At 39.0% G+C, this 12174-nt stretch overlaps 1 protein-coding gene across 10 annotated transcripts in view; it reads left to right on the plus strand.

The window, feature by feature from the left end:
- Positions 1 to 12174, plus strand: part of ADGRV1 (adhesion G protein-coupled receptor V1) — a 289971-nt gene that overhangs the window by 197914 nt on the left and 79883 nt on the right. For all 10 annotated transcript variants that reach the window (XM_080573059.1, XM_080573054.1, XM_080573063.1 and 7 more), the window contains one exon: positions 3318 to 3434. In XM_080573059.1, coding sequence (XP_080429185.1) covers positions 3318 to 3434 — 117 coding nt within the window. The remainder of the gene's footprint in view (positions 1 to 3317; positions 3435 to 12174) is intronic.

Here is a 12174-nt window from a genome sequence, read left to right on the forward strand (position 1 = left end):
CACAGAAATACCACGTACAAATTAACAAAATGAGCAGCCTCCTATGTGAGTGACTTAAGTCAGTTATTATCTTTAGTTAAATCATTTTGTGGGCAAGACTGACTGAGTAGCAGGCAGAAACATTATGTGTATAATCTCTGCATAGAACCAAATGGCAGGTTACAAAGATTATTTGCAAAGGGACATTTGCAATCATATGATCTCTATACACAGAGCTCTGAAGAATTGGTACCAAGAGGAACGCTCCCTGTATTTTTTTTTTTAATGTTGCAAGAGGGAACAACTTATTCCAATATGAGGTACATCTTTCCCTTATTAAGTAAGAGGTTCATCAGTACAAAAGACTGCCCACTGCAGTTAAAACTTAGTGAAGTACAGAAGGCATGACACAGTAAGGAGTAAGGAACGATTTATTTAGAAGGTGTTATTTATTTTTTTTTTGTCTCCCTAAACATCCCAGGGATTACAAGAGAGAGGCCTGTTTAGTGGCCTGCACTCCTGGTGTTTCTGGTAAGTTGCAGTGCGTTGCATTTTAAGCTGTGAGTCACGATGCAGCCAGTGTTTGTCAGAACAGCACAGTTCAAGTACAGCTTCTCGTACCCACATTTCAAAATACGGCTTGCCACTTGTGCTGTAATCCAGGTCTTAGTAGAGCACTTGTATGTTCTGCCCAAGATGCAAGATAAGAATCATATGAGAATAATAGATATTTCTTTGCCTCTTCTACTTTTTTTTTTTTTTTGTCTAGACACTCTAATGATATTAATTACAATGATTTCTTAGATGAGTGATTACTTCAGCTTCAATGCTGTTTTATCTCACCAACATTGGTCAGTATCCATGAGAGGAACACAAGCTTAGCACAACTTTGGCCTCTTAGCCTTGTTTTGTTAGAAAACTCTTGGCAGAGTGAGGTACCTCTTTTTTATTATTATTTTAATATACAAAAGTATACAAAAATAATTTTTATTGAAACACAGGAAAAAGCTAGCAGTGACACTTTCTTTGCAGATGCAAAACTCTTGCAAGCCAACATTTAGCCCAGAAGGTTCCAAAAACATGTTCCCAGGACTTCTTTCATCCCTCCTTTGTCTCCAGTGTGACAATCTGCCCTTGACATATACACAAACCTTCTGGGAACAAAGGGTGGCAGAGCCCCTCCACCTGCATGCTGTATTTAGCTTGTTGTGAGTACAAGCATTTGGGAAAAGCACTGTTGGTGCGGTTTGAGCGAGCTGGTGCTGCACTGCTGTTTACACAAACATTTCTTGTGTTTATCCCCAGTGGGACGCAGCTATTGCACACAAGTTTCAATTGTGTTTAACCCACTCCAGACAATGACATTTGTTTCAGCAGTGTCAGCACTTGGCAAACTGCAGTCTGTATTAGGCTGTGTATTAACCTCTTAATAACCAAGTGGTTGTGTTGCTATGGCCAAGCTTCAGTTCCCGGCAGAACCCCCATTAACTCCACACAGAATACTAAAAGTGCATTTGTCTTCTTTAGATAATGAAATCCATCTTGCAATAGGTTTTAGCCCAGTTGTTGCCTAGTTGCTCATTCATATTCTTTCATTTCATTCTTAGATAACATTGTCTGCATGACAGATACCTATTTGCTGCAGTGTTTGTCAATAAAACTGCCTTTATAAAGATATTTTTTATAGAAAAGACACTGGGTATGAGTGCATTTCTCTTATAAATACGATGCCCAGGTATATACCAACTCATCTGGTATAACTGAACCTCCTTCTCCACCCATCTCCTAAAATATTTTCACTAACTCTGTTTTAAAGCAGCCGGCACAGTCTACAAATTGTATTACCAACAAGTTAATGGGCTGTTGCTCAGAACAGTATTCTATGTAATGGAAAGGAAAAAATCATCAGTTACTGCAGGCATTCAGTAGGTAAACTAAGCTTTTCTTTATGTGAACACTGTAATTCTTTAATGAGGCCTGCTTGTAGAATTGTTTCCTCCTTAAATAAATTCACAGAAGACAAAGCTGAAAGTTTCTGAGATGTGTTTTAATATTAAATTTTATATTGGTGTTGCTCAGTAGCGTTCAATGCAGCCAGAGTCAGTGGTGGAATACCTTTATACCTTAGACAACGGATTGGCTGCTTACTCCACTGACATATTGTCCCTTGATATTTGGCATGTTTGTGGAAAATAATTTGTAGCTTTCTGGTGAGTGTGAAATCCTGGCCTGCTCTTAGGCAATGGCAGAAAGGCTCATACTCGCTTTTACCCACTGTTACCATGTTATGTGATGGGGTGTAATGTTGCAGCTGACAGTGTGGAAGGCAGTTAATGCCTCCTGAGTTTGTTTGCTTGTGTTTTTTTTTGTTGTTGTTGTTTTTGTTTGTTTGCTTGGGGTTTTTGAAAGCTGATAGAACTTATAGTAGTTTTGTATGTGATATTCCGGAGTTATACATAACAGGGTGGTGACATATGCAACATAATAAAAATTTTCAGTGAGACAGCTAAGCCCAGGTGCTGGTGTGTTGCTTTTTCTGGACCTCTTGGAAATGAGCATTATCTGAAATTTACAGCTTGGATAGATCTTACACATTCTAGATTCAGACTCTGGAAAACTGTGGGCCCACTTGTCCTCTCACGGTGGTGCAAAGTAAGAACAATCAGATTTGTCTGTGTGTGAGTCGGAGATTTGGCGTCCTCATGTCCTGCCATCCATACTAATAGAAGACAAATCAAGAAAAGTCATCTGGGTGAAAAAGACAATGAGCAGGAAAAGGTGGAAGGTAGTACGTCCATATGAAGTCTAAACAGCAATGAAAGTTTTTAAACAAGATATTTGCACAACTACAATTTGCAGGAAAAAAAATTATATACTTGCAAAACACAACAAATTTGTGATATCAGTAAACTGTTTTTCATACCATTCAATAAAATTTCTGTCCTTACTGAAAACAGAATATAATGTCTCTCCCTTTTTATGGAGGAAAATCTCCAACCTCAGTTCAAAATCGGGTGTCCAATGTTGCATAGTAAATAGTGTGAGTAACAACATTAAACAATAAAAATTAAATCTCTCCACAGTCTTTTCAGATATGGATGTAACGGATATGAGTTTTCTTCAAGAATTGTAAAGCTGGTCTTGTGGCTGACGCTGCTAAAGGGTCATTCCTTTTGGATGAATATTAAATGTATTTTTCCAAGGCTCTGCTCAGCCTCTGGAACTGTAATTTAGTGTATATTTTACTTTCAAACTGAAGATAACATCATCTTTTCCCTCATCATTATTATTAAGATAATCTTGTTTGGTTTCACTATGTGTTTATTTTTCACTTATAGATTTCATTCCTGGCCTCTGCTTACCTCAGCCAACATCTCTCGGAGGAAAGTTGCTCTGCCCTTGCATCTGTTACGCATTACCTTTACCTCTGCCAGTTCAGCTGGATGCTTATTCAGGTTAGTCTCAAAATCCTCTTTCACCCCCCTTCCGAAAACCTCTTTAAAAGTAACTGATACTTCAACTGTGATTCTATTATTTCTTACTATACGTATGTATCTGCAATTCAATACTACTGGGAAGGCAAAGCATTATATATTCTTTATTCAACCTACAGTGTCAGAGTAAATATTCAAGACTTTTCCCCTAATATCCATTACAACTGCATAATAATCTCCCTTTGTCCTATAGAAGTTATTGTCTCAGAACACTGAAAAACTGTTTTATTGGAGTTTATTGGTTTTTTAAATGTCTCTTCTTCGGTCTGTTGAAACAGTCTCTTAAAGTTGAAATGCAAGTATAAACTACAGTCACTTTTGGAGTCAGTAGTGTTTTTGTCATTAGACTTGTATAATATGACAAACATAGCTTCATAAGATTGCATTAAAATAAGGAATATATACATTCATAGATACTCCCAGAATTTTGATGTATTATACAACAGTACATGATAGAAAAAATAATTGAACTTATGTGGAAGACCATGAACAATCAAATTTGTCATGGAAAAGTATCAGTTGTAACTCAGTCAAAGTAGCAACCTGTGAGGTTGTTTGGAAAACACATTATCAGACTCTCTTCTAAAAAATGTACATATGTAACACTAATGCATGAATTATGAGATTTTTTTTGTCTGTTATTTTAATAGTATTTCACTATAGCACATTTATTGTAGCATTTAGCATTATAGATGTAGCCACGTACATTACTATACCAATTCTCTAATATGCAGATTGTCAGACCAAACAAGGAACTGCAAATTATGGTATATATCCAAATGCAGCTTTTTCTTCTAGTGATATTCATGTGGTATCAGGCATTTTCTTGGGATTGTGTCAGGCTGACATTCACTGAGAACCCTAACAGGCTGTTCAACAGCTCCACTGTGACTAACTAACGGCGCTTTTTAAGAAGAGAAGCAAATAAATCGTCTAAAAGCACATTACAGACTTAATGGAGAAAGGGGTGAATGGGTGTTTTAGGTACTGTTTAATGTGGTGTGTGTGTTGTGGTATAGTTAGATGTGGATGTAGATGGTCTGTCATTTATGTTGCTTTTGCAATTGTTGCTAAAAATGCAGTGTTATCCTTGGTTTGTTTGGTCCATTCTGAACAGACGTCTGAACTGCTTTGTCTCTAGTGAGGCAGTAATGCTGCTCTAGTAACGCTTTTTTATTGTCATTTTTTCCTTTTCCCCGAATGTATACTGTTAGCCAGAAAAAGTATTCTCCCTAGTGGATGTTTCTTTCTGCTCACTCTGTCAATACTGATTTTTCAGTTCTTCATCTTCTCCTTCATCTTGCTTGGTGTATGACATTCTCTTAGGTTGACTAACCTAAATTATTTTGTGACCTGTAGATATATTTCCATCTTCTTCGCAGCTCCTCATTTACTTCATTCCTAAGTCACTTCAGAGCACTTGAATGTTTCCTATTTTGGACAGGCAAATTGATGCTTTTAAATTACCACTTTACTAGGATATCTCATGTTTTGACTGCAAAGTGGCTTGATAGGACTTCATGTTCCCACTCTACAGGTGTTACATTACATTAAGTAGCAGATAATTCCCTTTTGGAATGCTTGCTCTTCCAAGGATTAATTGCTTATAATGACAACAACAACAACAACAAAAAGCGTTGACTGTTAACAGCTGGTCATTTTTACGGCTATAGTTGAAATCTGTTGTTATTTTTTGTTGGAATAAACTTCTGCCAGATCCTATGAACTTGTACATGCCATTTGATTTTGTGCGGCCTCAGGCTTGTATTAGTCATGAGGACTCTTCATGCAAATGTGAGGTGACAAAGGTGCTTAAGAGGGAATCCTTCATCAGGTGCTGAATGATGAGCTGACAAGTAGCCAGGAGTAAAACTCAGAATTAAGGGGAATGGCCCTTTTTCTAGGTGTAGGTCTTCATCTGTGAATAATTTCTGTAGTTTGAAAGACCCAAAAGGAAAGAAATCATCTGAAATGTAAATGAATCCAGCCCTCAGCTGCAATCTAATCCTCTTGATAGGGAGTAGGTCCTGAATTTATATCTCTCATAGCAGAACTAAGTGAATTAACTTCCTAGCAATTGTTTATTTTGCAGTAATAATTTTGTTGGAACTGTCCCAGCTTATAAAAATAGTTATATATTTATCGGAGCAGGAACTTCTCTAGCTGCTACTTCTTGCATCTCTTTCCCTACTGTGATTCAAGTCTGATGACTCAGATCAACAGAAGACCTTGAGTTTTCTGTGGACTGGAGCCCTCAACTGACCTATGAGAAGACTTGGGTTTCAATATCATTCTTTGGATACAGGCTTGAACCTTGAATTTCCTTATACTGACGGTGTATCTCGTCTTTATCCTGTTCTGCAGTAGAGAAACAGTGCCTTGGCCATAGGGATAGTTTGGAGTAGGCAGATGGGTCAGCCTTCTTTGACACAATTTGGGAGGGGAGAGGACTGTCCTCTGAATTGTAACAGCTATCTTGGTTACAGTGCAGTCCATATCATTAGGAATCTCAGTTGTTAATACTGCAGTAGGGATGGAGACAGATTGCCTTACTCTGCTGTCAAGACCTCCTTGTCATCCATTCTCCATTTGCATTTCCACCCAAAGCCTTGAGGAAGCAATGACAGCACCCTAAAGGAGTGACAGGGACATCTCTGTGCTTGAATTGGTCCCCACAGCACTGTTGGAAAAAGCTGTGGATCTAGGGGAAAACTGGACAGGGAAAATCTAGATGCTACAGCTGTCTGAATGGCAGGTTTAAATTAATGGGACATTTTGTATTTCTGTTATATTTCTGTGTTGCTGTTTGTATTTCTCAGCATTGTATACTTAAAACACACAGATCATGTGTGCAGAATTAATAATACATTTATACTTACGTGGGACTTACATAATTCTGTCTGGGAAACAGTGAAAATATGAGAACAGATTCTGTATTCCTCATGCAGTCACTCTGCCATCTGCAAGGCTGCACAGAACAGTGCATATGCCTGATCACTCTATACGTATTTGCTAGTGCCAGGCTTGATCACTGCACACAGAAGTAGATAAACATGACAATTGAGTGTGAGCTGTGTGCAGATGTGTGCAACTTGCTATGAGCTGAAACATCCAGAAAATCCAGACAATATTAAGTGATGAAAAGGTGACTGAGCAACATTTCCAGGCATCAAATGTCAATTGGAAAACCCAGATTTAATAGTAAGCTGGACCTATACATATTCATTTTTGTAGTCCAGATCCTTCATTTTCTAGATTCCAGGACAACTTCCTTACTTTTTTGTCCTAGTCTATGTATCTCCTGCATGTTGCTAGATGTAGCTAGATGCTTAAACATTATTATATTTTAGTAATGGTTGCAATAACAAAACACATAGCACAGTATCCTAATTCTTCTTCCATTTTTAGCTTCTTGTAAGCTTACATTTGATATCACTATTTATGCTACCCACACAGTTACTGCCCACATGCTTGCCAAAATGCAGGAACAGAAAGGACCTCAGAGGCAGCAGGACAGAAAGGGCTGTCTGCAGACGCAGAACAAAGGGCACATCAAATCATCCTTGTCACAAGGTTGTCTGAGTGTTCCTTTTGTATTGTATTGTCTTGCTTCCTGGATTTTATGCGTGGATTTCATAGAATCATAGAATCAACGAGTGAGTTTGGTTGGAAGGGACCTTAAAGGTCATCTAATGCCGACCCCCCTGCAATGGGCAGGGATGTCACCCACCAGACCAAGTTTCTCATGACCCCTTCCAACCTGGTCTTGAACACCTCCAGGGATGGGGCAGCCACAGCTCCTCTGGGCAGCCTGGGCCTGGGCCTCACCGCCCTCTGAGGGAAAAATTTCCTCCTAACATCTAATCTCCCCTCTTTTGCTTTTAAACCATTCCCCCTTGTCCTACCATTATCTGCTCAAGCAAAAGGTTGCTCTCCATCTTTTTTATAAGCCCTCTACAGGTACTGGAAGTCCTCAGTGACGTCTCCCTGTGAAGTGTTCTCTTCTTCAGCCTGAAGAGCCCCAGCTCTCTCAGCCTTTATTCACAGGAGAGGTGCTCCAGCCCTCTGATCAGCTTTGTGGCCCTCCTCTGGACCTGCTCTAACAGCCCCACACCTTTTTTGTGCTGGGAGCCCCAGACCTGGACGCAGGGCTCCAGGTGAGGCCTCACCAGGGCAGAGCAGAGGGGTGCAATCATCTCCCTTGCCCTGCTGGTCACCCCTCTGGTGATGCAGCCCAGGATGCAGTTGGCTTTCTGGGCTGCAAGCACGCACTGCTGGCTCATGTTGAGCTTTTTGTCCACCAGAACCCCCAAGTCCTTCTCTGCAGGGCTGCTCTCAGTGATTTCTTCTCCCAGTCTGGACTCCTGTCTGGGATTGCCCTGAGCCAGGTGCAGCACCTTGCGCTTGGACTTGTTGAACCTCCTTAAGTTCACATGGGCCCACTTCCCAAGCTTGTCCAGGTCCCTTTGGATGTCAACCCTTCCTTCTGTTGTATCAACTGCACCACCCAGCTTGGTGTCATCTGCAAACTTGCTGAGGGTGCACTCGATCCCACAGTCTAAGTCATTGATAAAGCTATTAAACAGTAGCAGTCCCAAGACAGACCCCTGAGGGACACCACTCATCACCAGCCTCCACCTGGATAGGAGCCATTGACCACCACTCTCTGGCTGTGGCCTTCAAGCCAACTCCTTACTCACTGAACGGTCCATCCTTCGAATCCATCTCTTTCCAATTTGGAGATCAGGATGTCATGTGGAACCATCTCAAAGGCCTTGCAGAAGTCCAGGTAGATGACATCAGTCGGTTTTCCTGTGTCAACTGAGGCAGTCACTCCATCCTAGAAGGCCACCAGATTGGTCAGGCACAATTTGCTCTTGGTGAAGCCATGCTGGCTGTCTCACATCACCTCTTTGTCTTGCATGTGCCTTGACGTTGCTTCCAGGAGGATCTGTTCCATGATCTTGCCAGGCACAGAGGTGAGGCTCTCTGGTCTGTAGTTCCCCGGGTCCTTCTTTCTACCCTTTTTGAAAATGGGAGTGATGTTTCCCTTTTTCCAGTCACCAGGGACTTCACCTGACTGCCGGGGCTTTTCAAATGTGATGAAGAGAGGCTTGGAAACCACATCAGCCAGTTCCATTTTATGACCAAAGACAATTTCTGTAGGTTGCAGAATGTTAATGACATTACTTAATCTTTCAAGGATGAGGCAGTCTTGACTGCAGAAGGAAAGGAGTAAGCAAGGTGTATATTACACTTTGTGCCCACAGAGTGAATTTAGCCTGAAATATTTGCCTTGTACTAATGCTGAAATTCAGAAGACTTCCTTCTTACAAATGTCCCCGCATACAAATGGCTGTTGCTACAACATAAGCCTGTATGTTCAAATGCAGTCTGTGCTTTTATCTTAGGGGGACAAACTAAGGGTGCCTTTCAGTGTTCTGTTGTTCTTGTGACAACCATTTTTCAGGAAACATGACTCTCTTCTTTTAGCATTTTCTAACTTGTTAACAAAAAAAAAAAAAAAAAGAAAGAAAGAAAGAAAAAGAGTGCAATAATGGTAAAAACTGTCTTTTGAGGAGAGAATGAAATTTATGTAGTCCTCAGCTGTGATTTCTGACACAGAGAAAGATTATGGTAAAAGGCAGACTCTTTGTTCTGTTTTGATCCATTGTAAAAGTGGAGTAAGCAGAGAAAGTGGCAGTTCAATAAGCAAAGCAAACCAGAGTGAATGTCATGAGCTTGATGTCACCCATACCTGAATCCTTGTCCTTTGTGGATTTTTAATGGTAACCTATGGTAACCTAAGTTTTTGTTGTTTGTTTGGTTGTGTTTTTTTTTTTCAAATAAATTTGTTGCAGACTTGTAAGACAATTACTTATTTTACAATGTTTAATTCTTTTTTTTTTATTTATTTATTTTTGAGCATGATTAAAGGGCTGTTTACCAGCTTACAAAAAGGAATTACAAAAAACCATACAGCCACTCTTAAAATGAAAGCTGTCGCTATTCATAAAAAGAAGGATGTACGGAAATAGAAGCTTTCCCATTGAGCTGGGAAAACTTTTATTTAAAGTCTTGCAGCTAACGTTTACCTGAAATCCACAGGTATCACTAAAGATAAATGAATGAACAAAGAAATAAAAAGCGTTCGAGTTTCAGGAAGGTGATTTCAATTGATTACCTCATTCAAAAAGAAAAAAAGGTTCACTTACCTTAGCATTGTTTCATTAGAGTGCTATTTGAATTTGTAGTAGTTTCGTATCCTACGTCAGAACAATAACAACTTATACATTTGTTCTTCCACCTGAGCAGTCGAGAAGTGGACTGTATGTTTTATTCTTCTGTAGGACTGGTTATTGTTGCAGCATGGCAACAGGAAACAATATGCTAAAATTAGCACCAGTATTTGCATTTCATTGATTTAATTTTGAAACTTCAAAAGGTTGAAGACAAGAACTTATAATTATCAAGATAGAAATGTCACTGCACAGGAAACAGCAAACTAACCCAAACTCCCTTACGTCTTTGCTGGAGTACTAGTGTTAATGTGTTTTCTGTGACAAATGAGGTGAGGCAGGTAAACATGACTAAACAAACATGGAGCAAGGGCATTAAGTACAGTTTCTTAGAAAGCAATCTCAGTTGCATGGCCGAGAACAATATTCTCTGGGTAGTCAGAAATAGCAGAACCAACAATCCCTGAGCATAATGGCATAGATTGGTTGAAGGATTCGCTGTCTGGAAACACTCGGTTTGAAGCACAGCCTAGTCACAATTACAGAGACACGTAATTTGAACATTTCTTCACTCATGTTTCACGTTTCACTGCACAGCTAACATCCATCCATTTCTTTTGAGAACAGGGAATGTGTATTAGAATAAGGTGACAAATAAAATCTTGAATTCAAGTTCTCAATTTCGTGTAAAAGTAAAGAAGTGCATTGTAAGAGAAGAGCCAGTAAGTTCGAAAAATATTTTCACAAACTCTGTGTGGATTCTTTCCCCAAATATTCATCTGTTCAATATTTTATTCCTATGAATGTCCAGTAATGGAATTAATATTTTTTTTTCTGTGCTAAGTTACACAGGAAAGTTACGATTATTCAGTAGGTTTTTCCTGTGTTCTTTCAAGGAAAACAAAATTTGCCTTTGTTCACATAGCACCAGTCACCAAATGACAATAACAAACGTCATAATAATTACTATATTATTAATATAACTGCATACACCAGGCATACAAAATGTCAGTCTTTAGGGGAGCATTCAAAAATGCTTACTAAACTAATAATTGTTTTTGAAAACAAGTTGTTAGCAAATGTAATGTGCTTTTTGATCCATGATAGAAAGTATTGTATGCTCATGCTATATAAATCACAGAACAACACCTATAATAAAAATTAACTGCTGAGACTTGCATAAGCAATCCACAAAGCAGTAATTAAGTACTTGATTGTAAAAATTCAGCCTGCCTGAACAACATGTTAGACAACCTGTTGGCTGAAGGGAATCTGCAAAATTTCACAAACACAAATATTTGTTTTTCTTTGCGATTTTCTTGTCTCTGAGTATGGGATTCACCTATCCTAGCAATAGACAGCTGCAAGTTAAGCACATAAATCAACATTATTACATGAAACATTATAAATCAACATTATTATATTCCTGTATTATATGAAATTCAGTGGAGAGGCATGAATATGATTGGGTAAGGATCACTGGGTGCCTGAAGAAGTCTGTCCTCTCTGCTCTGAATATTAAGAGACCCTCAAGGCACAACTTTGAGTTAGATGCGCTTTAGCTAGAAAAAGGTAAAAGTAATCCTTTATTTATCACATATAGAAGGCTAAGAAATAATTTTATAACAAGCACAGCTGTAGCTGGTATAGTTTGTAGCTTAAATTGGTTTGAAGTAGAGGGGCTGAAGAAATGTTTTGCAAAACATTCTGATCATGGATGATTTGGGTCTTTATTAGAAAACAGTAACAAATGTGCATAACAAAAAACATACCACATTGGAAAATGTTTCTTCTATTAACTTATGACAAACACAAAAATCCAAGTAAAACTCTGAATATTTTGTTCTACTTGAGTGGTTTCCATACTTATATGACCAGTTATTTCAAGAGATGTTAGCTATTCCACTTTTTCATTTTGATTCATACATGTTTTTAAGTTCTTGTTTATGCTTGATGAGGAGTTGATCATAAGAAGATGCAGAATATTGTAAAGATGCATATGAGTTTACACTCATTCATTCATTCATTCATTATTTATTTCCCCTCAAACTTTTATACTAATAGTGCACAGAATCACAGAACCACCGAAGTTGCAGGAATATTTTGAAATTCTCTGGTCCAAACCCCTGCTCATGCAGTCCGCTAAAGCAGGTTGCCCAGGACCATGTCCAGGAAGCTTTTGAGTATCTCCAGAGAAGGAGACTCCACAATATTTCTAGGCAACTTGGGCAACTCTTTGACCACCGTCACACAGTAAAAAAGTATTTTCTTGTATTCAGATGGAATTTCATGTATGTGAATTTGTGCTCATTGCCTGTTGTCCTGCCACCAGGCACCACTGAGAAGAGTCTGGTTCCTTCTTCATCAGTTTCTCCCTTCAGGTATTTACAGACATTGATGAGATTCCCCTGAGCCTCTTCTTCTCTGGTCAGAGCAGTCCTAGCTCTCTCAGCCTCTCCTCA

This window comes from Anser brachyrhynchus, assembly GCF_964034855.1.
Source record: "Anser brachyrhynchus genome assembly, chromosome: Z".
Classification (NCBI taxonomy): domain Eukaryota; kingdom Metazoa; phylum Chordata; class Aves; order Anseriformes; family Anatidae; genus Anser; species Anser brachyrhynchus.